This window comes from Ranitomeya variabilis, chromosome 5 (genome assembly GCF_051348905.1).
Source record: "Ranitomeya variabilis isolate aRanVar5 chromosome 5, aRanVar5.hap1, whole genome shotgun sequence".
Taxonomy (NCBI): domain Eukaryota; kingdom Metazoa; phylum Chordata; class Amphibia; order Anura; family Dendrobatidae; genus Ranitomeya; species Ranitomeya variabilis.
The window spans coordinates 74,714,541-74,740,167 of NC_135236.1; the positions used below are offsets into that span (position 1 = coordinate 74,714,541).

A 25,627-nucleotide genomic window follows, 5' to 3' on the forward strand; every position below is an offset into this window, starting at 1 on the left:
GTGTGTGTATGTGGATTTATAGGCTGTGTTCTATTATGATCATAGCACAATAGTGTGTATGTGGATTTATAGGCTGTGTTCTATTATGATCATAGCACAATAGTGTGTGTATGTGGATTCATAGGCTGTGTTCTATTATGATGATTGCACAATAGTGTGTGTATGTGGATTTATAGGCTGTGTTCTATTATGATCATAGCACAATAGTGTGTGTATGTGGATTCATAGGCTGTGTTCTATTATGATGATTGCACAATAGTGTGTGTATGTGGATTTATAGGCTGTGTTCTATTATGATCATAGCACAATAGTGTGTGTATGTGGATTCATAGGCTGTGTTCTATTATGATGATTGCACAATAGTGTGTGTATGTGGATTTATAGGCTGTGTTCTATTATGATCATAGCACAATAGTGTGTGTATGTGGATTCATAGGCTGTGTTCTATTATGATGATTGCACAATAGTGTGTGTATGTGGATTTATAGGCTGTGTTCTATTATGATCATAGCACAATAGTGTGTATGTGGATTTATAGGCTGTGTTCTATTATGATCATAGCACAATAGTGTGTGTATGTGGATTCATAGGCTGTGTTCTATTATGATGATTGCACAATAGTGTGTGTATGTGGATTTATAGGCTGTGTTCTATTATGATCATAGCACAATAGTGTGTGTATGTGGATTCATAGGCTGTGTTCTATTATGATGATTGCACAATAGTGTGTATGTGGATTTATAGGCTGTGTTCTATTATGATCATAGCACAATAGTGTGTGTATGTGGATTTATAGGCTGTGTTCTATTATGATGATTGCACAATAGTGTGTGTGTGGATTTATAGGCTGTGTTCTATTATGATCATAGCACAATAGTGTGTGTATGTGGATTTATAGGCTGTGTTCTATTATGATGATTGCACAATAGTGTGTGTGTGGATTTATAGGCTGTGTTCTATTATGATCATAGCACAATAGTGTGTGTATGTGGATTTATAGGCTGTGTTCTATTATGATGATTGCACAATAGTGTGTGTGTGTGTGTGTGTGTGTGTGTGTGTGTGTGTGTGTGTGTGTGTGTGTGTGTGTGTGTATTTATAGGCTGTGTTCTATAACGGGGATTGCACAATAACGTACAAAACATAAGACCCAAACAAAATGAACATCTGCCCTGCTATAAATAAGTAAAAAGCAATAGTGCATGTAAACAAGGGGTACTTTTTAAACACAATTTTTTAATTTGAAAAAAGCGTAAAAACCCAGCACCAAAGTGGACCCAGTCGAGATGGTTCTAACTTCTAGTATTAAAACCTTATGGGTCAAAAATGATTTCATTTTTTTTTTTTAATCAAAAACAGTGTATACTAAGTACACTATTTTACTTATATGCACTATTGCTTTTTACTTACTTACAGCAGAGTATACGTTCATTTTGTTTCTATCTTATGCTTTGCCTGTTTAATGGCCAGTGTGAACATACTCCTACACGTTGCACTTATACCACCTTATACTCCAGTTCATTTCTTTCAGTTTTGCACAATATGTGTATTTTGATTTATAGGCTGTGTATCTGGAGTTATAGGCTGTTCTATTATGATCTTGACACAATACTGTATGTGGATTTATAGGCTGTGTTCTATTATGATCATGATGCAATAGTGTGTGTATGTGGATTTATAAATATAAAATTATACAATTATAATCCATGTGGCAGATTAAGCAGCTGATATCCACTATATACATCGTACAATATGCTTCTACATCAGCAGCACCATTTGCACTAAGTATCATTCATACTGAGCATTCAATATAAAAGCATTACAGTCTGGTTTGCAAAATTAACTATGTCACGGTAGACTAAAAAAAGTTATAATTCCTGCACCTTGAGGTCTGATTCATCCCACTATAGAAATCTAAGATGCATCATCTTCTCCATAGATACTCACCTGGGGTGAAGGCTCAGACACCTCCAGAGATGATTGCTTTCCTAATCCTGGAAACAAACAGGAAAGCAGCCGTTACATATGGACAAACACCGCAGTATCAAAACTGAGCAAAATAGTAATGCAATCCAGAGTAAATACCTGATGTGGAGTCATTGGGGCACTCAAAAAATTCTTGTTCTTCCTCCTGTTGACTTTTAACCTCAGTGCCCATTGGCTTAGGTGCTGGAACAGACGCCAGCTTCTCCTCATCTGTAGCATGACCTTCTCTCTTCTCAATGCTGGGAGAACCATCTTCTTGCTGTTCAGAAAAAAAGAAAAATAAAAAAATTTCAGTTTAGAATGGATTTGACATTTTATCAGCTTTTGCAGCATCTGCCTGGCATGGTGTAATGATGGTCCAATTACTGGATCGACTCCACGCCATTCATTGTCTATAGGACGGCCGGAGAAAGTCTGCTTCCAGAGTTCCGTTCTTAGGATCACCGAAAGCCCCAGCAGTTGGACCCTCGGTAATTAGTATGTTATCCCTCACCCTATGGATAGTAGATGACCTAACAATGGACATTTTATGTATTTTCATAAAACAATTTACTAAGACCATTGGCCAAGTTGTCTCAAGATCGAATTCGATCACTTATAGATAATATATTTCTGATTGTTGCAGTTTCCAATATCAGGACACCTATTATTTACTAGAACTGGGGTCTCTAGCCCCCAATTTTTACTCCCTGCAAAACTGCATCCTTCAGTCCCATTTCAAGTGTATGGGAATGATGGAGATAGAGAAATACAGTACTTGTCTCTTTTCGGCAGTCCCATAGAGAATGGATTTTGAGTGGGCCCCTTTTTCGAAATTGGTCGCACCTCCACTGATCTGCAAAATATTGTCTATTCTTTGGATAGGTGATAACTTAATGATGGGAATAACCTTTTAAAGGGAACCTTACAGGCCCCCAAACACTATTAACTTACAGATACAGTAACCTGCAGGATAATAGAGTTACAATACTGCCTGGCCAGTGCACTGAAACCCCAGTTACTGGTAGGAAATTAACTTTATTTCTCCCAGGAGCCACCAGATTTCAGTCAAAACAGACCGGTTTCAGCACTACAACCGGCAGCTGTAAGCACGCCCCAGCACACAGACTGGTTGCTCTGCACAGATGTGCTGCAGAATGAGCTGTCAAAGTGCTGTGCGTGCTTACAACTGTGTACTGAGTTGTAACAGTAGCCATTCCAGACACGGATCTATGACTGAAAGCCGGTGGCTCCTGGGAGAAATAAAATTAATTTTCTCCCAGCAGCTGGACTTTCAGTGTAGTGGCCGGGCACCTCTGGAAAGTTATTAACCTGCACCTAACAAATTAACCTAAATTCCAGAGATGTTAGGCTTACCCACCTGAGTGCAAACATCTAACACCAAACTTGATCCTTCATAACTCTGCACTTTACAGCTGTTCCTAAAAAAAAAGTGAAAAAAAAATATTAATTATGGCTTCAGCCACAAACAAAAAACAGATCTGTCACTAGTTTTCACAATACAAGCTGCATATATTATTGAATAGATCTCCTAGAACTGATGAGGCTGGTGTACTTGCTTTGAAAATCCAAGTAAGAATAGAGGTTTATTTATTTATTTTTTATGGGTTTTTTTTTAGATCTACATATTTTCAAACTTTGTTAGGCTCAGTTATCAAATGAGCCATTTCTTAATGATTTTGACCTCCTAAATTCAAATCTGAAATTATCATAGAAACAAGAGACAACTAAAAATGTTTAACAGTATTAATTTTACTGCAACATGTAATTAATGCTTAAAAGTTTTAGTACTTTCTAACATGTTGTAGCCTGGAAGTTAAGAGCTCAGCCTTAATCTTGGGCAGATCCAAATCTCTAACAAGATCAGTTCACTCTGTGTTATAAGGTGCGGTTCAGTTGAGGTTGCTGATAGAAAGTCTGGGTTGTGAGAGGATGAGGCTTCATGACACCAAGTGTCCTCTTCTTCCTCACTTGACCCAACTGAAAATGTTTCTGGTGGTTTTGGAACCGGCAGTTCTTCTGTATGTGGCACTGGGCGTATTGCAGAGGGAAGGTTTGGATGCTGTAAGTCCACCACTTCTTCTTTGAAACTCCTTTCCTGATGGGGGGCACCATGCAGAAATAGCAATTGGTAGTGTGATGGGTTGGCTCTCGCTAATCATTCGGACGGCAAAAGGCATAAATTGCCTCTTCCCATGTAACCACTGGGTAAGATGTGATGTACATTTATTGAACCATATGTGTGGATCCTAACTCTTGTCCTGATCTCCTATTCTGCAGCCAAACCACAGGTTGTAGGCTTTCCTTATCATGGTATGATTCTATGATAGTGAGGGTGATCAATGAGTGGAACAGGCTGCCACGAGATGTGGTGAGTTCTCCATCAATGGAAGTCTTCACACAGAGGCTGCACAGACATCTGTCTGGGATGATTTAATGAATCCTGCATTGAGCAGGGGGTTGGACACGATGACCCAGGAGGTCCCTTCCGACTAACATTCTATGATTCTGTGGTAGTCAAGTTTCGCTTTTGACACATGTGGCAAAAACTATTCGCTTTGTTAATGCAAAAACAAGGCATATCTAAAAAAAAAAAAAAAAAATATAGAAAACAGACCAATCTGTTAAGAAACTAAGCTAAGAAATAAAAAAAAACTGTATACCTTACACAGAGAGCATCGATAAAAGTAAGTGATGCAGCTGTAATTATTATTAAGTCATCGGAGCGGAGTTGGTGTTTTCGGATTGGTCACCCTAAGATGACAAAAGTCTGAACGTTCAACAGACTAAATAGATGATGGAATAGATGAGCTACTAACAATGCAATAATGAGGATAGGGAAATAATAAACGCAATTTTTCTATAAGCTGCATGAAAGGTGTCAAATAATTACAATCTCCTCTGGATCTTAAAAATTAGAGCCAATCAGCAAATTTTAACATTTATTAATTTTCAGTATGTTCAACTGTTTTAGTCTCGGATCCAATTTTATCTGTAGAACAGTGAAACTTTTCCACTGATAATAAAATGATCAGAGCGAGACTCCTGAAACTCTCAAGTTAACATGAGAAGAGTACAATCTTCTTGGCATGGATTTTCAAAGTACTGTAAGTATACCAACCTCAAAAGGTCTAGGAAATTTATGTTCTATATGCAGTTTATATTATAAAATCTGGTGACAGATTCGCTTTAAAGGGAACCTGTCACGTCGTTTTGGCCCCCTAAACAACCCCATTACTGTACTAGTTTTTCAACCTGTGTTCTCTACATGCTACCTTAAAGCTAAACCAATACTATATTTCTGCAAAAAAAATAAAAAATGTTTTATTATGTTTGCCCCTCTTATGCTAATTATCTGCATCCGATCAAGTGGGAGGCACTAAATTCTAAGCGGTCAAGCTTCAGTGCCTCTAGTCATAGCCAACAGGGTTTGACTGATGGGCTGACCTGTGCAAGTGTGGCACACGCACCCCGATTACCAGCTCTCTGGCATGCGCGGTGGCACTGGGTGCTTTTCTCTAGATTCACTGGCGAACTGCATAGGCAGGCTCTAAAGTTGACGGTTACCTCCTACTTGACAAAAAAAAACAAACAGGTAATTGACATAAGAGGCACGGACATAATAAAATTATTGGGAGTAGTTTTGAAGGCCAAAATAACGAGATCGGTTCCCTTAAAATAAAGATTAGGGCAACAGGTTGACCCAACTATGCCCATGCATGTACTGTTGAGACGTCCTGCCATGCTTGGAGATAAGAGGTTCAGTACCATTGGGAAAATGAAGACGGATTCATCCAGGAAAACTTGGCTCATCAAGATGGAAAGTAATACAAGATGGTTATGATGTAATACATAGGATAATAGGGGGCGTAAATGGGTTATAGGGGAAACACACATAAAAAGGAAAAATTGTCATTTATGGAATGGTTTTATTCCAGAGCGAGGGGGTTCAATGAAAATAATATCATGCTGGTCGGTTACAAAGCTCATGCACTTTCAGCTAGGTGCTTTCCTGGCTATCGGTCATGGCTATGCCGCTGCTCTATACGTTTCGGTCTTTACACACTTGTTGTACCACTTTCTCAGATTTCTACTTCAAATTCAAAGAGTAGAAGTCGCATGGGAAAAGTGAAAAAGTGAGAGAGTAGCAAAAAAAAACCAACAAGAACTTTCAACATGTGGGTTATTCTCAATTAACTACATACTGAAAAGGAAAACAGCTCAATGCCAGGCAGCAGTGAGAAAGTTCAAACAAAATTATCTGCTACGAGAAGAAGGGTCTATAATTCACATATCAAAACGTGTACAATAATGGAGAAAGGTTTAAAAAAAAAACATATCCACAAAGGACAAACTTCTGAGAGATTCACAGAAGTGGTGAACAAAAGGAAAAGCCTTCATAAAGGCCCCGTCTCACACAGCGACGCTGCAGCGATACAGACAACGATGCTGATCGCTGCAGCGTCGCTGTGTGGTCGCTTTGTGGTCGCTGGGGAGCTGTCACACAGACAGCTCTCTCCAGCGACCAACGATCAGGGGAACGACTTCGGCATCGTTGAAACTGTCTTCAACGATGCCGAAGCCCCCCTGCAGCACCCGGGTAACCAGGGTAAACATCGGGTTACTAAGCGCAGGGCCGCGCTTAGTAACCCGATGTTTACCCTGGTTACCAGCGTAAATGTAAAAAAAAACAAACAGTACATACTCGCCATCTGTTGCCCGTCAGGTCCCTTGCCGTCTGCTTCCTGCTCTGACTGTGTGCCGCCGTACAGTGAGAGCAGAGCGCAGCGGTGACGTCACTGCTGTGCTCTCACTTTACGGCGGCTCAGTCAGAGCAGGAAGCAGATGCCAAGGGACCTGACGGGCAACAGATGGTGAGTATGTAGTGTTTGGTTTTTTTTTACATTTACGCTGGTAACCAGGGTAAACATCGGGTTACTAAGCGCGGCCCTGCGCTTAGTAACCCGATGTTTACCCTGGTTACCAGTGAAGACATCGCTGGATCGGTGTCACACACACCGATTCAGCGATGTCAGCGGGGCCTCAACGAACAAAAAAAGGTCCAGGCCATTCTGACACGGCCAGCGATCTCGCAGCAGGGGCCTGATCGCTGGTACGTGTCACACATAGCGAGATCGCTACTGAGGTCGCTGTTGCGTCACAAAACTTGTGACTCAGCAGCGATCTCGCTAGCGATCTCGCTATGTGAGACGGGGCCTTAAAAGGACAGGGATTTACAGAATGCCAATCAAGATTTGGATTTCCAAAAGAACTTTCACTTTTAACAGATTAAAGGCTTCTCTGGAGAAATTTAGGAGCAGTAGTTTGTGGCATTCATTATCTGTGAGAGATAAGCAATCCATTAACTAGAGACTCCATACCTGTACTTCTTTCACTTATATGTTCCTCAAAAGCAAAAAACAGAAATCCACAAATTCATTTACTTTGAGAGCAACTAAAGAGGCAACGGAGGCAACATAAACCCCATGGAATGAAGATTGATGGGATGAGATCTACAAAAATAAACCCACAACAAAAGATAATGCAGTGAATAATATATCTGCACACAGGGCTTAGAAATCATAGATGTAACCCATACAATGTCTACGAACATGGGGGTAGTCCTTTCCCCATAACCACAGACAAGGAGCAAGACCAAGTCCTACTCTACAGAGGCCAAAAGAGCAAAGAGGTCACAGCTGATGTACAGAGGTCCCAGCCAGTGAAAAATTTGAGCTCTTGTATTAAAACGATCCTTCTCTTAAAGGGGGATTATCCAAGGCAGAGAAAAAAAAAAAAAAAAAGCTCAGTTTTATTTAACCCCTTACCCCGAAAACACATGGTCAAGTCATGTCATTCTTTTTAGTTCCCACACATTCGCAGAACACTGATCGTTATTATGGATATGGTTTGGTCACAGTACTAGACCCCTATTAAATCTGTTAGGGTGAGGGGAACTTTGATGTGAGATCAATATACAAAACAAATAGCTGGAATGTCTGGTATTTTAATCACATGAGCTTCCCGTAAGGGAATCTGAAATGTCAAGGTCAAGTCTCAGTGCACATTGCAGTGTTCCAAAAAGCTGTAAAAAATTCAGACGCATCTGTCTGATAAATGTGAAGTCACCTACTTTTTTCCCCACCGTGAAAAAAAAAAAAAACCTTTATGCCATTAATTTTTTTTTTTTTTTATGGTTGTTCGATCCCTGGGACCCCCACAATTATATCTTATTCTATGGACAACTTGCCGATATTTTAACCATTAGGTGGCACTGATGAACATTAGATATGTAGCCACAAACTACAAATTGTGAGGCAGCACCCTTCAGGCTATAAGGGTGCCACGACAATGTAATAATTTGTGTAAAATATAAAAGAAACTTTGCGCCTTCTATAATTTGCATGCTATTCAGGCTCGTTAGCTCATTAATGAGTGCAGCCTACCATGCAAAACAGCCCGGTTCTCATGCTAATGGCTTCTCTAGTTCCACATTTGTGCTGCCTGCCAGTAGGAAACATTTGTGCGGTTTATGGGGGTTGGCACAGGGCGCTGCTTGGCATAAGTGATTACTCTGCACTTCTTGAAAAATAGAAAGGGGAAATGGCAGAAGTGTTTTCGTTCCCTGTAATGAGTCCATGGCACCAGGCACAGAAGAAGCGATGACCTATGTAACACAAAGACTGATCGGTGTCGCACAAAGTATTCAGGTTCGGAGCTGCTGCCGCCTTCTTAAATCTTAAACATTAAAGGGAGCGGTTCTAACAACATTTACCATTTTTCACACAGCCGATTTTCTCGTACGACTGCTAGCCGTGGTTTTCATGGATATCACTGGTACCTGTGATATTCTATGGGGCCGTGCACATGTCCGATATTTTTCCTTGGAGAGTGGTCAGCGTAAAATATTGGTGACATGTCTGATTTTGAGGGTCGGATCAAAATCGGCAATAGGACCACACTCGGATGACATTCGAGTGTAGCCCAATTTTCGCAGACTTTCAGAAAGGGAGAAGGTGGATAAAAAAAAATAAATTATTATTTAATTTCTCGATGTCCGAAAAAACCCCAATGACAAAACGTACAATGCTCTGTTGAAAGTCTGATTAGAGTAATCGGTCTGTTTTTCTTGAATGTGTAAAAATCAGATGTGCGAATGAGCCCCGATACACAGGATGGATGAAAATTGTATAATCAGTTGGGGGCTCAAACTTCTGGGACCTACATTGATAAGAATGGAGGCCCAAAGTCCCTTTTAAATGGACCACTCCTATAGATGATAAATGGAGACATGCTCACACTTTGTCACTACAGCTCTATTCATAATGGGGATTTTTCGATCTCCTTTCTCATGATCGGTGGGGTCCCAGTGGTTGGACCCATAGCAATCATACATTTACAGTGGGGCAAAAAAAGTATTTAGTCAGCCACCAATTGTGCAAGTTCTCCCACTTTAAAAGATGAGAGAGGCCTGTAACTGACATCATAGGTAGACCACAACTATGAGAGTCAAAATGAGAAAACAAATAAAATCACCTTGTCTGATTTGGCAAGATTTATTTTGTAAATTATGGTGGAAAATAAGTATTTGATCATTAGCAAAAGTTCATCTCAATATTTTGTTGTATACCCTTTGTTGGCATTGACAGAGGTCAAACGTTTTCTGTAAGTCTTCACAAGGTTGGCACACACTGTTGGTGGTATGTTGGCCCATTCCTCCATGCAGATCTCCTCTAGGGCAGTGATGTTTTGGGCCTGTCGCTGGGCAACACGGACTTTCAACTCCCTCCAAAGGTTTTCTATGGGGTTGAGATGTGGAAACTGGCTAGGCCACTCCAGGACCTCCATAGGCTTCTTACGAAGCCACTCCTTCGTTGCCCTGGCGGTGTGCTTGGGATCATTATCATGCTGAAAGACCCAGCCACGTTTCATCTTCAATGCCCTTGCTGATGGAAGTAGGTTTGCACTCAAAATCTCACGATACATGGCCCCATTCATTCTTTCATGTACACGGATCCGTCGTCCTGTTCCCTTTGCAGAGAAACAGCCCCAAAGCATGCTCTTGCCACCCCCATGCTTCACAGTAGGTATGGTCTTCTTTGGATGCAACTCAGCATTCTGTCTCCTCCAAACACGGCGAATTTTGTTTCTACCAAACAGTTCTACTTTGGTTTCATCAGACCATATGACATTCTCCCAATACTCTTCTGGATAATCCAAATGTTCTCTAGCAAACTTCAGACGGGCCCGAACATGTACTGGCATAAGCAGGGGGACACGTCTGGCACTGCAGGATTTGAGTCCCTGGTAGCGTAGTGTGTTACTGATGGTAGCCTTTGTTACGGTGGCCCTAGCTCTATGCAGGTCATTCACTACGTCCCTCTGTGTGGTTCTGGGATATTTGCTCACCGTTCTTGTGATCATTTTGACCCCACGGGGTGAGATCTTGCGTGGAGCCCCAGATCGAGGGAGATTATCAGTGGTCTTGTATGTCTTCCATTTTCTTATTATTGTTCCCACAGTTGATTTCATCACACCAAGCTGCTTGCCTATTGCAGATTCAGTCTTCCCAGCCTGGTGCAGGGCTACAATTTTGTTTCTGGTGTTCTTGGACAGCTCTTTGGTCTTCACCATAGTGGAGTTTGGAGTGTCACTGTTTGAGGTTTTGGACAGGTGTCTTTTATACTGATAACAAGTTCAAACATGTGCCATTACTACAGGTAATGAGTGGAGGACAGAGGAACCTCTTAAAAGAAGGAGGCTAGTGAGAGCCAGAAATCTTGCATGTTTTTAGATGATCAAATACTTATTTTCCACCATAATTTGTAAAATAAAATCTTGCCAAATCAAACAAGGTGATTTTCTGGATTTGTTTTCCTATTTTGACTAATAGTTGTGGTCTACCTATGATGTCAATTACAGACCTCTCATCTTTTTAAGTGGGAGAACTTGCACAATTGGTGACTGACTAAATACTTCTCCCCCCCCCCACACTATCACTACATTTATCACCTATCCTATGGATACATCTGCAGATGGCCATAATACATTATGTCAGAATCAGCTGCACCAGACACGATAATACATCCCTACATTACAGCCATTTGAAAAAAAAAATAAAATTATATTCGCATTGGGTCTCTAGGTTAAAGCCACAAATTACAACTCCAACAAATGGAGCAAATGGTTTTGCGAAACTAATATAATACAGACAAAATTATCCCTGGTTTTACATTGATCTAAATTTTACTCAGTAGAAACATCTGGTACGCAGGTGGTGCTGGACAACAGAGACCCCGAAAGGCAACCATATTACAGTCATCTGAAAAGGGCCATAAACATCAGATAGCCGCAGGCCATAAACTATCTCTACCTACTTTCCCCATAAATATGGATGCTCAGCTGGGCTTCTATCTGTCCAGGCAGATCAAAGTGATCAGGGGGATAAATTCAAGCAGCGTAAACTTTCCCTCAACATCAGGAGCAGTTAACTAATTACTCTATTGACTTTTTCCCATCAGTCAGTAGTTTCAGCCACCGTTCCTCTTCTGTATGTTGACATTAAGTGGAATTTTTCAAAGAAAAAATAATTTTATTATTTTACTGGAAATTTAAAGCTTAAAATTATTACAAAAATGTATTGTTGGTGTTGAACAGTGAGGACTAGATCACTCCGGTAAGTTTGTCCTACTGGCATACAGGTCTGCAGTGTAGCAACTCACATGGTGGGTCTACCTAGACTACAGTAAATGATGTGTATAGGACAAATTTTAGTGAAAAGCCATCTGCTCCATTGCCTTCATCAGAAAAGAGTTCACTATTGAGTCCATTAAAAAGGGCTTATGGCGGACTGTGGCACTGTCAGCAGCTGCGTCTTTAGGCACTCTCTGCTTAAGACCCCACACACATTAGATAAAGCTGGCCAAATCCACCAATTCCAGCAGGAAAAGCTGACCATCGGATATCTATGGGGGCCTCCTGACGCTTCCCAGACACATGATGTTGAGGAAAAAGAAGGAACAAGCCATTAGAACTACACTGGTCCATCATTAGGTTTTCAGAGGAGATAAGCTGCTGCCAATTAGAGTCGTCTCCTCTCATCCCATAAAAAAAACATATGAACATTCAGCAGAGCCGACCGCCCATGGAGTCGGGAAAGATACCTGTCTGCCAAACAAATCTATGGCCAACTTCAGGCTCTGTTCACATAATGGGAGAAGAACATCCAAATTTTACTGTAGTATTAGATCCATCATGAGCCTGTCACCAGGAGAGCCCGACGGACCCTAAAATAGATGTCCATTTTGGCTGGATCGGTGACAGAATTATGAGTGGTTCCTCCTGCACAGAGGAGAACAAAGCCTTACTCAACTGTATAGTCTGCCCTTGCCCAATATCTCTTATGCTACAGTTCTTTTATGGTCGTAGTAGAGTAGCAGCTTGTAGTATTTTTTACAGCAAAAAATACTAATACCAGTTGGAAACCTGACTGACCCTTTTACTGTAGAAAAATATTTAGAATTGAGAGTCCTCAGTGGTTGATACCTTTTAATGGCTAACTGAAAAGATGGTAACAAATTGCAAGCTTTCGAGACTACATACGTCTCTTCAGACATATGTAGTCTCGAAAGCTTGCAATTTGTTACCATCTTTTCAGTTAGCCATTAAAAGGTATCAACCACTGAGGACTCTCAATTCTAAATATTTTTCTATCTACTGGCTAACACGGTACCAAGATATATTTCTTTCCTTTTACTGTAGTCAGTCATTGAGGTAAAAATAATGGTTTCACCAAAGAGATCACAGCTGATCCATCATATTCATGATGGCTTCTGTAAAAATGGATACCATAAAGTCAGTGTAAACAGAGGCAAAAGCCCCCATACATTAATTTAACCCAGACTAATGTAATTGGGGGCTTCCCGATACTACTCAGAGATGATGAGGGAAAGAAGGATCCAGCACATTGGATTTCCGATGAATGATCTTTTTTTCTTGGGTAGAAAAGCCACCAAAAGAGTTTGGAAGCCGCTCTCTAGAATAGAACAAAAAGGCGCATGGCTGAGTGTTACGGTGTATGGGAGAATTTGGAAAGATAGGTGTTGGCTGGCAACTATTTATTGTGTGAGGAGGGCTTAAGTATTACTAGACCTCTCTCCACATAACCTAACCTCTGCTTATCTTTTCCTATAATCTCTACTGATAACTTCTCTTACCAATCCACCATGTTTTGCTTCTACTAATGCATCTCCCTATAACTCATCCTTTAGCTCAGAGGTGGATAATCTGCATCCTGGGGAGGCCATACGTGGTCCATGAGGTCATTCTGTGTGGTCCCAACCACAGACACGTGCGTCTGGGTCTGGCGGCAGCAAAAGGAGTGGTACATTATGCGGGAGCATACTAATGGTGCAATCTTTGTCCTTTTTTGGGACCACCATATATCTGCAGAATGGAGGTATACTGACCACCGTGGGGCACTGCAGGAAATAGTTGTAGATGAGGTGGCGAAGTAGCCATTCTTTCATTCGGGTCTCATCCGTGAAACTGAGTTTAGCATCTCACATAAATCGCAATGGAAAGAACCACGAGATTGCTTGGCCTTTCATCCAGGTAGATGGGAGTCCTGAAAATGGAACTAGCACTATTTATGGCATATATTTTCTATATACTTAAAGAGGTTGTCTGTGATTTTTACATTGTTGGCCTATCCTTAAGATAAATCATCAATAGCTGCTCAGTGGCGGTGTGACACCTCGCACCCCGACTGATCATCCATTCCTGGAGTTGGACGGATGTGATCAGTTGTGGAGCTACACAGCACATCTCCGTCAACTGTATAGTTGCCACAGCCAAGTACTGCACATCCACACCCTATTCAAACAGATACCTACTCCTCTCCACATGGCTTCTAACCACTCCTGTGATTCCATATAACGTGACCCTATAAATTCCTGCTACTTCTTCATACCACCTCTTCCAATGACATTCCTCCGACACCCTATTACTTTCTCCTATTCCACCAATATTCTCCTTTCTGGTCCATGTCTACACAGAACATGCTGGAAAATGACTCCATTCTCGTCACAAGATACGGAGAATACTTACAACAGAAAACAGAGAAATTTCACTTGCTCAGAAGTCCTGAGGCAAATAAGGAAAGAAAAAGAGAGGAGAGGACAAATGAACCAGAAGAGACTAAAGAATGGCGACATAGCAATCACCCGCTTGGTTCTTTGTAGACATACATAGACTTGGTATATTAGTAGACGTAGTGATAATAGACTTAGAGGTTTAAAAGGGGTACATGATCCGTTGAGCAATGAAATCCATAAACACTAGACCTTATAGCGCATGCATGGAAAATACAAATAGTAGAGATGGTCTAGGAGACATTGCTTCTCCTTATGGTGGCCACCAAGTCGTGAAGTGAGACTTATAGGTGAAGCAATGCAAACAGACTCTCCTTCAAGAAGAAGAAAGCCATCTCTCTAGTGGAGGCAACCACTCTAGGTCAACATCAAAACTTTAAAGGGGTTGTCCTTCTTTAGGGATTTGTAATTAGAGCTAAAATTAATTTTAGCAATTGGGTTTCATTGTAAATTTTGCACCGCTTTCCTTCTATAACCTATGTGTTGTCCTGTCTATTGCTGGCTGCCTCATGCCTTAATTGAGAGTATCAGCGAGCCCACTAAGATTGCCTGACGGGCAGATTTTTGCTTATCTTTTTGAACTCCTATCAGGCGATTGATGACCACATCAAAGGTCAAAGTTGAATGTGCAAGGAAACCAAAAACCTATAAAAGCAAAACAGTGCAAAATTTGTAATGTAACCCAATTGCAAAAATAATTTTAAACCCCAAATACACATATTTAGGAAAAAAAAAAAAGACAAAAGGTCCCCAAAAAGTGGACAATCCATTAATAAGATTTGCCGTGGTGAAGGCATTTTTTCCTTTTTGGAAAAGACTGTGGTTTCTCTAGATATCCTAAGTCATGGTGGAAAGTCTCTATGAACAGAAGAAAAATGTAAAAATGTAGAAGACATGTAGATGAAGGGAATACTACTTTATGATATGGACAAGGAATATGAAGAGATAACAACTATGGTGTATAGAGAGGTTATATGAAGTAACAGGAAACAGTAAAATCGGAACCTGCATGAAAAAACCCATGAAGGATACATTTCAAAACGTAAAAGGGAATAGGTATGGCACTTACAGAGTTATTCTACCTGCAGGGTTGGACTTGCCCACCAGAGAACTGGAGAATCCTCTGGTGGGCCCTGGCTTCTCCTTCAGGAGGGTTCATAGTGCAAACCTTGCAGCTGCTAAGGGCCTCTTGAGTGGGGAAGAAAGGTGGGCCCTCAGAATTAAATCCTCTGGTGAACTCAGTGTTCTTGGGATTATGATATATTGCAGTTCAGCTTCAATAATGTTACTTTTGTCTAAATGAATAGGTTTAATCTACCATTTAATTTGGGATCTCATTTTTTTTCCTGAAACAGCCCATTTAAAACCCTGAAACTAGCCAGTGAAAACTGAAATTCCTTACAGAACAAAGACATGGACATGTGGTCTTCAACAATGTGTTCAAGGTGACAAGGTAACCCAATTTTAGTCAATTTGAAGCGAATCATTTTAATATATATTCTAGCTCGATCATAAGGGAAACAGTGGCATCAGGAGATACAGGTATTGAGATACTTACGTAATTAGGCGTGATCTTCCCAACTTTGGAGATGACCGGGCACTTCCAGTCCCTGTCCTTGGTTTAGGTTCCTGGGAAAGATCTGTTTCAGAGCTGGACAGAGTCTTTGATGGCTTATGATGGTCAAAAGAATCATCATCAAAGTCTTTGTTGAAGCCAGTTGGTGCCTTTGTGACAGTAGGAGAGGAAGACAAGGTAGACTTTCCACCAAATGGGTTGAAATTGGGATCATCCCACTGGCTAGGGTCAAAATTATGGGAAGATTTGGAAAGAGGGACCTCCTCTGGGTTAAAAGAGATATCTCCGCTCTTGGTTGTTGATTTCGGGCTCTTCTCTTTCGGTATCTTTGATGGAAGTTTACTGATAGATTTTTGAACTTTCCTTGCGGGATCATTTTGAACATTTTCCGATGATTCCATTGAGTCTTGGTCAAAGTTTTGCTCAGAAGAATCTGTTAAACCATTCTCTGACTGCACACCATTATTATTATTGAACTGGTCATCTTCTGTCAAATGTTTTCCCTCTACCATTTTTTGATGAGTATCGTTGTCATCAGATGGAAAAAGAAGTTTAACTACAGATGGATCTTCTGATGGCTGCACCACCGTGCTCTCAGGAATGGATTCTTGGACTGTACAATTCAATGTCTTCATGGTAGGACCATTAGAGCAACCATCAGACACACCTGCAACTCTGCCCACCTTGGTTTCAAGGCCTACATCAAAGGTTCCATTACTTGTTATATTGTTGTTTTCATTAAGAGATAATTCGGACAGATGTTTGGTGACATTTTTCTTTGTTTCTGTCAAACCTACAAAACACGGGAGGAAAAAAAATAAATAAATTGAAAAAAATAGTGCAATACTCAGGGGATTTATTAAGAAGAAAAACTTAATTCTATATTAAAAAGTATGTTGTCATTGATAAAATTTCAAATTTGGGGAGTGACCTATTCTGGGAAACACATTTTCATAGACACACAGTGTTAGGAAATTCAAGTTACCACTTAGTGATCCCATGTTCAGTGCCTTCATCTATTAGGCAAAACAATGTCTTTCTCTGGAAGAACCATAAATCCATCCAGTACAGGGACACCCCATTGTGCCATGCCTTTATTCACCTCCTGGTGCTATAGGGGAATTGACCATTTGCTGCCAGGTTCCTTCACAGATTACAACTGATCAGTTTGGGTCTCACCCTATTATCATTTTATTTTTGGCAAAAACCAGAGAAAAAAGGTATTATCCTAAATAGAGAATTTAAAAAAGGACAGGATATGCCATAGATATATGGTAGGTACAGATCCCACCTATGTGACCCTCATTTAACTCAGAATAGTGATAATAGGGGTTTCTTGATACCTGTTCGCGGTCTCTCAGCCACAGCAGATTTCACAGAGGTAGTGCATAGCCCTCCAAATTCAAGTCTATAGGAGTTATGTAAAGAGTAGACCAAGCACTTTTTTTTTTTTTGCACGTGAACCTCCTTATTAAATACCACAGAGACAATTTCAGCAGTTAATTGACAAATGTGGATCACAGACTTTCATGAAGTGAGGGTCTTTCCTCTGTTACTCTCACTTATCAGGCATTTATGAGATATCCAGGCTTTGAAGATCTAAGCAGGAAAATACACTCAACATTAGGGATGAGCGTAAAGTTCGGGTTAGAACCAGACACCTTGTATCCGGTGCTGGACTCCGAACACGAACTTCTCCTGGAAGTCCGTGTTACTGTTCGGATGCTTAATGATGCTTGTTTAAAGGCTGCAGTGCAGAAAATGAACAAGATTTTAAGCTGTGGGCACATCCCGAGCCATCACAGCTATGCAAAGTATTGGAATGGCTGTGATAGGCCAGCGCCACACGTGACCCAGCCTGTATGGTCGCCGGATCACGGGTGGGAACACTGCTCGAATGAGGGACCGTGTAAAATAAATACATTTGAAAAACCAACGTGGAATAAAATAGTGAAATAGCTCTTGACGATTTGCCTGGTGCGGTAGCAATTGGGGTAATGGGATTGTGGGGTTGATGTCAGCAGCTGGCGCTGACATCATGCCCACGTGTTAGTAATGGAAAGGAATCTGTCAGATGTCTGTTTTTCTCTTTTTACTTACTGGGTTAGTAATGGGGGGGGTGTCTGACAGACACCTCTCCATTACTAACAGGTGGGTTTGATGTCAGCAGACATTATAAAGCGGACATCAACCCCACAATCCAATTACCTTAATTTCCACCGCACCAGGGCAATCGGGAAGAGCCAAGGCTAAGCGTCAGAATAGGCACATTTAATGGATGTGCCATTTCTGGGGTGGCTGTGGGCTGGTCTTATTAGGCTGGGAAGGGGCCAATATCCATAGACCATCCCCAGCCTATTAACTTCAGCCCTCAGCTGTCTGCTTTCCCTTGGCTAGTCATTAAAAATAGGGGGGACCCCATGTCGTTTTTTTTTCCATTAAATTTATTAACAAATACAGTAAACTACACATGAAAGGCACTACTCCACTTGGACCTTCACCTCCTGGTTCAAGATTATTATTATTTTTTTTTATTACATGTTATTTCTCTATCCACATTTGTTGGCAGAGCAATTGTCCTGCTTTTAACCCCCATTTTGCTCCCTTTTGCAGCCCCCTAGTCCTTACCATTTTACAGCACCAAAGTTCAGGTCCCCATTGACTTATATGGGGCTTGGGTCCGGGTCAAGTAACTGAACCTGAACCAAACTTTGGCCAAATCTGACAAATCCGAACTTCCATGGGTCTGCTCATCCCTACTCAACATTGAAATTGCCACATCAAGAAGGAAAAGTTGTTGAATTATGGAAAAATGGCATATTAGTCATCTGCAAATGACGAAAGCAAAATATGGATGTTTTGAAAAATGTCTTTGCATTTAATCAGAATCGAGTATGACCGCTATGTGCAGAAATCCCTGCACTTACACATCTTGGCTGTTATCTATGAGGTTATGAATGGCTGTCTTAGGAATGTTCAGCTGCGCTGAATGCACTTGGGCAAATCATCAAGATCCGCTTCTGGCAACTCCCCTTGCAATCGCCGACCGATGTAGCCCTAGATGTGTTCGATGGGAGATGCTACAGACCATGATAGCACATTTAGGCCACACAGGTTGCTCACAGTAGCATAAGCAACATGCAGACTGGTGTTGTCATGTTGAAAAATGCCTCCTGGGACACTTTAGAAAAATTACTGTACCACTGGTTCCACAATCAATCCACTCTCTACTGCAAGTGAAATCAGATCAAGTCTAAGGTGTCAATCAGTTTCTGCACCAACCATCAGAAAGCATTTCTAGGAATTTGGGCTATGAACCATATGTGCAGCTACAGGTGTTCTACTGATCTCATGCCACTGCGCTCAAAGGCCATCATGGTGCCGAGCAAGTCAGCAATGAAGGTCTATTTTCTTCAGTGATGAGTCCAGCTTTGGTCTTGGATGGCCAAAGACTGGTCTGAAGTCCACGTGAGCAACGCCATGAGGACGCCTTCACTAGTGACTGGTACACCGGTCCAACTTCCAGAATTATGATATGGGGTGGCATAATGTATGGTAGCCAGACGCCTATATTCTTTAGTCTAGATACACTAACAGCTTGGTGTAACATTGATTTAGTCGTGGAACCAGTGGTATGGCCATATCTGCAAAGCATCTCAGAAGCAGTTTGCTCGGGATACCGTGATAATCCTGCATAGTCTAAACGTGTTATCATTACTGCAGCATCTCTGGACTTGTCTCCCATCAAGAACATCTGTCATTGGTCATCAATTACAAATGGAGCTACCAGCAGCAGATCTTGATGATTTGCTCAAGTACTCTCAGCACAGACCATTCCTCAACCATTAATGACCTTATTGATAGTAGACAAGACGCGTTTTCTTCACGTGTTGCTCATTTTCATACTTAATAAAATTGAGATATTTTGTAAACTTAGTTCCCACTTTTTCATCACTTGCATAGTGTAATTAACGCTTCATGACACGTGCCATACATGTACTGCGCTTGTCTTGTCCCTACCTTTGATGTGGGTTCCGGCGCCGAGCCCACATCTTTCCCTGCACATGTCAGCTGTTTTGAACAGCTGACATGTGCCTGCAACAGCCACGGATGGAATGGCGATCCACCCGCGGCTGTTAATCCGTTAAATGTGATCGCGCAGGAAGCAAGTCACTAATTCTGCCCATCGGTAACCCGCGATCACATCGGTATGACAACCAGGGGTCTCCAGCAGACCTCTATGGCTCTCATAGCCAGATTGCTATAAGCACCGCCCGGTGGTCAGCGCTCATAGCAAGTGAGCATTTCTGCTACACACAGGCGATCTGGTCATCGCCTTTGTGTAGCAGAGGCACTCGGACAACTGCAACTTCTAGTCTCTCATGAGACTATTGAAGAATGCAAAAAGTTAAAAAAAAAAAAGTTTTTAAAAATATTAAGAAAATAAAAAAATATACATACATTTTCAAATCACCCCCCATTCAAAATAAAACAATGAAAAACAAAATAAAATACAGACATTTGGCATCACTGCATTCAGAATCGCCCCATTTATCAAGCTATAAAAATAATTAATCCGATCAGTAAACAGCGCAGCGAAAAAAAAAAAAAGTCAAAACGCCAGAATTAAAGTTTTTCTGGTCGCTCCAACATTGCATTAAAATGCAATAACGGGCGATCAAAAGATCGTAGTCACACCAAAATGGTATAATTAAAAACGTCAGCTCGGCACGCAAAAAAAAGCCCTCACCCAAACCAAGATCACGAAAAGTGGAGACGCTACGGGTCTCAGAAAATGACATTTTTTTTAACAAACTGGATTTTTTTTTTTTCCCACCATTTAAATAAAAATTAATCTATACATGTTTGGTATCTACGAACTCGTAATGACCTTGAGAATCCTAATGGCAGGTCTGTTTTAGCAATTGGTGAACATGGTAAAAAAAAATCCCAGAAATTGTTGTGGAATCTCACTTTTTTGCAATTTCACCGCACTTGGAATTTTATTCCCATTTTCAAGTACACAACATGGTAAAACCAATGGTGTCGTTCAAAAGTACAACTCGTCCTGCAAAAAAATAAGCCCCAACATAGCCATATTGACAGAAAAAATAAAAATAAATAAAAAAAATAAAAAATGTATGGCTCTGGGAAGAAGGGGAACGAAAAACAAACTCAAAAACTGCGGTGTGACGCGGTTAACATGACTATCCATTCTGTGATTTCTATGACTCCACCACTTTTCCTTCTTGGTGTTGCACTTCCAAAACTAATATATTCTGGAGAAACAGAATTCATATGGTAGAGAGAAGTTAAAAGCATCCTGACCAGATGTTCCTCAAACTGCAGGTATCAGCACATTTCTCCCACATATATAAATTCTTCGTATTTGAAGCATATGAAAAAAAAAGTGCATAAAAGGGATAATAATAGGGACTTGCATCATAATTCATGCTTCTTACGAAGATCTTATTCCCATATCTGTAATATATTAAAATAACTCTTCTCCTTCCAAACACACAACACAAGCATTGTGCGAGCGTGACTCCGGGGAGCATTAGTCCGTAATTACATTACAAATATATTGCTTTCATGTTAAGCCAAAAAATGGGATTGTTGTATGTAAAAGCTATAATCACAGCAATTAAGTCTGAAAGATGGCTTTATATACCTTTAATCCTGAAGGCAGAGGTAAAAACGGAGACTTATGTTTTTTGAAGCCTAATACAAAATCTGTACCAGGGCCATCTACCATTCATCACTTATACAACCGATGCCCTCTTATGTGGCAGAGACGCCTTTGGTCACCATTAGGCACCAAGACCCAAATACAACGTTACCATTATACCTGCTAATCCCCATCCCCAGCTGAGCTGTAAAAACTAAAGGCCCCAAACACATTAAAGTCAGAAGAGCCTGTTGATATCAGAGTTGGTCGACAATCTGAAGTTTAATGGGGTCTCCTGAATCTCCTCTGAAAAATTATAGTTGAGAAGATAGTGATCAAGCAAACCAAAGTAGTGGTCTTATATTCCAATTTTCCCACTTGACCGAATCCCAGATTCCAACTTTCACGAGGACGGTCCAGTCATGAAAATTGACAGTTCGGGCCAGCAGAACTCGTGGACAGAAGTAGGACAGTTTCTCGAAGAAAGCAGCCATGTTTTTCGTATCCTAGAAAGCCCCTTTAAATAAAGTTGGGGTCCAGCAGTGTCATTTTTTACGTGATGTGTACACAAACCTTAGTAATGGGTGGTGTAGAACATTGTGGTTGGGACTAACGACTGTGAGGATTTCCCCTTCTCCCGCCCAATGTCTTTTCTCGAAGACACTACTTACATTGTTCACGCTTCCTTTATGAAATAGTCTCCTGACCTAAAGTCGCCCACAGTCTTCAAAGCAAAAAAGTAATGCGAAGTATAATTTTCCATGGAGAGGTTATGAACAAAAACAATTCTACTCGATTTCCCCCCCCAAACAGAATTTTTTTACATGACATTTCCTTTTAAAAGAAAAATCAACATCCTATATGATAATTAGGAATATTTCTTACATTTTTGGCAAACTAAAAGGAGTTGTCTTGTTTACAAAACCCATTTTCAAATACCCTATTTGAGTCATCTTATGCATTTAGACGATCAGATAATTGGTGGACAAGTTTGTAGGAACGCCTGCGTAAACATGCCGGTGACCACCCGACAAACAAGCAAAACTCTCTTTCATCAAGCGACTGGATTGCTTATGCAGGTAAAAATATATAGATATTGTTCAGTGCAGCACATTGCCCCATGTAAATCAGGAGATGTGCTGATAGGATCGAATGATTGTAGTAGCAATCATTCCAGCGCACAATGTTGGTCTGTGTAAACAGGACAGTAAACAAGCGCCAAATGACATATATATATATATATATATATATATAGCAGATTGACGCTTGATGTGGTGCATTGATGGACGGAAATAGGCATGATAAATACATACATTAGGGTGTGTCTTTTAGATGCCAGCACAGCAGCTGAGTTTTCCCAGGCAAAGCCGCTTCATCAAAACACCAATAGTAGTTTTCCTAAAGCAGCTTTGTGCAGGTGCTACTGAGGCGGCACAGCCGCCGGTAGCCTTCACTCTATGCTCTCAGAATAAAGCACAGGAAGCCGCCTACAGAAGAACAGGTTATTTTTTCAGAGTTAAGAAACATGAAGAGGTTAAAAGAAGTTATAGAAGATGGAACATGTGCACAGCTCATTTTATAGGATGGTATTGCACTGCATTTTATGGAGAACTGTGTAATTCTTCATTTCTCCTGCAGTGTAGTCTTGCGCTGTTCCTGCCCCTGAAGACAAAAATTGGGCACAATGGAACTATGTGGGGGATGGCGGCCGGTCACAGGTGCTCTGCTGGAGGGGACTGAAAATCTCTAAGGATGATTGAGTTAACATACTTAGGAGTAGTCCAGGATGAACAAGTGGCAGGGCTGAAGAGATACGAAGAAAGAAGGAAGATATGTGAAATGCCGTGCCCTGTCACCACCTGATGAACTTGAACTCACTAGTAAACGTTTGCCTATTGTAAAGAACTTGATGTCCACTTGTTTGTGGTGGATCCTGAGGATGGAAGCCTGCAGCCTACAAGTTAGTGAGATGCACTCCACACCCTACAGCTCACTGGGACACCAATTGTCTGTAAGTAACTGGACAGCAGATCACTCATGACTACCGTTCTGCAGAACTTTACATTGGGTATAGTTGGCAGGATCGATCCATGCATCAAGAAAACTTGGTAGATGTTAAGTCAAAGATGGTGATAAACACCAAAGGCAAAATGGTGGTGAGTGGCGTGAAATGGCAAGATGGACCCACCTCTCGTGGGTGTAAACGAAGTGATAGAGAGTGAAAATCCATCCAGCCTGGGAGGTGGCTTTTCCAAAGAGGCTGGCCTGTACTGAGCGGTGCACCTATGGGCACGGCAGAAGAAAAATAAACCACACCCGTTGCAGTAAGTCAATGGAGAAAGGGCAGAGACTACCAGAAAACAGGCTCCAGCCAGGAAGGGGAGAAGACATGGAAAAGTACACCCTTGGAACAGCAGGCTGGCACCATTGTTGGTGAGCAGAGAGCATCGTAAACAAGTTATCATGGAGTGGTTTTATATTGTGGCACTCTGAGGAGACGAGCTCAATGGCAGCGGAAGATGCAAGAGATGGAGCAGGAAATACGGCAGAGAGGATTCAGGCCTTCAGAAGATCTCCCCGAGCCCTCAGAGAAAGTTCGATATCCAGAGTCAGACAATAAAACTGAAGCAGCCGTATCAGTATGGCAGAAGCCATATGCCTGGCAACATGCTTGAAGGCCCTGGCAGCGACAACCTGCCGTGAGTGCACCTTGACCCCCTAAAGAGGCCTCAGCCCCAGAGACAGCCCCCCTGCCCTGCCACGGATGTATGTGGAAGAGACCCAAGCCTCAGACCCTGAAAGGCAAGATGGGTGTTAAGAGTGATTCAAGGGAAGAAGGAATGGGAAAAGTGGGTGTGGGAAAAAGTAAAAAATGTTCATTTTTTTTCCTTCCCAATTTCTTTAATTCCTGTGAAGCACCTGAAGAATTAACAAACGTCTTGACAGTGGTTTTGAGCAGTTTGAGAGGTGATGTCACTTTTGGGTATTTTCACTTTAAATGTGATGTGGTCCCTAAAAAGTTGGGTTTTGTTAATTTTTGGGGAAAATTGAATAATTGCTGATCAATTTTTAACCCTTCTAACCATTCTATGCAGATGTAAAAGTAGACATATGGTAAATGTTATTTATTAAGTATTTTGTGTGATACTCTCCGGTTTCAGGGCATAAACATTTTAAAATTGCTACATTTTTGCTAAAATTCTGATGATATTTTCACAAATAAATGCAAAAAAATATCAACCTAAAATTTACCACTAACGTGAAATACACTGTGTTACGAAAAATAACGCATTCTCAGAATCACTGGGATATGCTGACGCGTTCCAGAGTTCTTATCACACAAAAGTGACACTGGTCAGAATGTTAAAATATGACCTGGTCAGGAAGGTGAAAACAGACTCAGGGGTGAAGGGGTTAATTAATATCAACTAATACAGGGACTTTTATTCAGTTCATATATATTTAATCTGATGGCGTTAGATGTTGCACTAGCCTCGATTGATCACAGAGTAGTAAGAGGCCATTATTCTTTTTTGAGAGCATTTTAGAAAATGGAAACTATGGGCACTAAGAACATATAGATGATCTGCACAAGATCACACAGGAAAGGACATCCAGTCTTATCACAGATATATTACCCATCAACTGAACATTCTTCATGACAGGAATTTGCTTTCCCCCCCCCCCCCCTATGGCTGCTTAAACAAGGAATCTGACCAATGAAGGGTTAAAAAGTCAGATGCCTTGTTGAAGCAGCCATAGAAAAAATGCCAAGAATCCTTCTAGTAGACAATGTTCCTGACATTTCCAGTGCTGGCTGGTATGTGGTCTGAGGACACACCGAATATTCAACGCAAAATGTAAACAGGACAGAAATAGGCCTACGTCATAAAGGAACACAACTCCCAGCCGGAACCGCACAGGAACCCAACACGATGGAGGAGTACGAGAAGAATGAACTAAGACATAGTAGTGTATATATATATACCGTATATATTCCTCCTGACATGTGCGCAAACCTCATCATCAACTACAAAAAATGTCTGACTGCTGTGCTTGCCAACAAGGGTTTTGCCACCAAGTATTAAATCTTGTTTGCCAGAAGGATCAAATACTTATTTCTTACTGCAAAATGCAAATACATTTATATAATTTATACAATGGGATTTTCTGGATGTTATTTTTTATATTCTATCTCTCAATGTTAACATTAACCTACCCTTACAATTATAGACTGTTCATGTC

General features: G+C 41.0%; 1 protein-coding gene across 10 annotated transcripts in view; it reads right to left on the reverse strand.

Annotated features, from left to right (window-relative positions):
• The window catches only part of TACC1 (transforming acidic coiled-coil containing protein 1), a 110,155-nt gene that overhangs the window by 26,245 nt on the left and 58,283 nt on the right, over positions 1 to 25,627 (reverse strand). For 3 of the 10 annotated variants that reach the window (XM_077262273.1, XM_077262269.1, XM_077262274.1), the window contains exons 3-7: positions 15,697 to 16,507; positions 14,095 to 14,130; positions 3,347 to 3,407; positions 2,086 to 2,245; positions 1,948 to 1,994 (exon numbers count right to left, since the gene is read on the reverse strand). In XM_077262273.1, coding sequence (XP_077118388.1) covers positions 1,948 to 1,994; positions 2,086 to 2,245; positions 3,347 to 3,407; positions 14,095 to 14,130; positions 15,697 to 16,507 — 1,115 coding nt within the window. The remainder of the gene's footprint in view (positions 1 to 1,947; positions 1,995 to 2,085; positions 2,246 to 3,346; positions 3,408 to 14,094; positions 14,131 to 15,696; positions 16,508 to 25,627) is intronic. The other 7 variants (XM_077262278.1, XM_077262276.1, XM_077262271.1 and 4 more) reach the window with 3 other exon arrangements.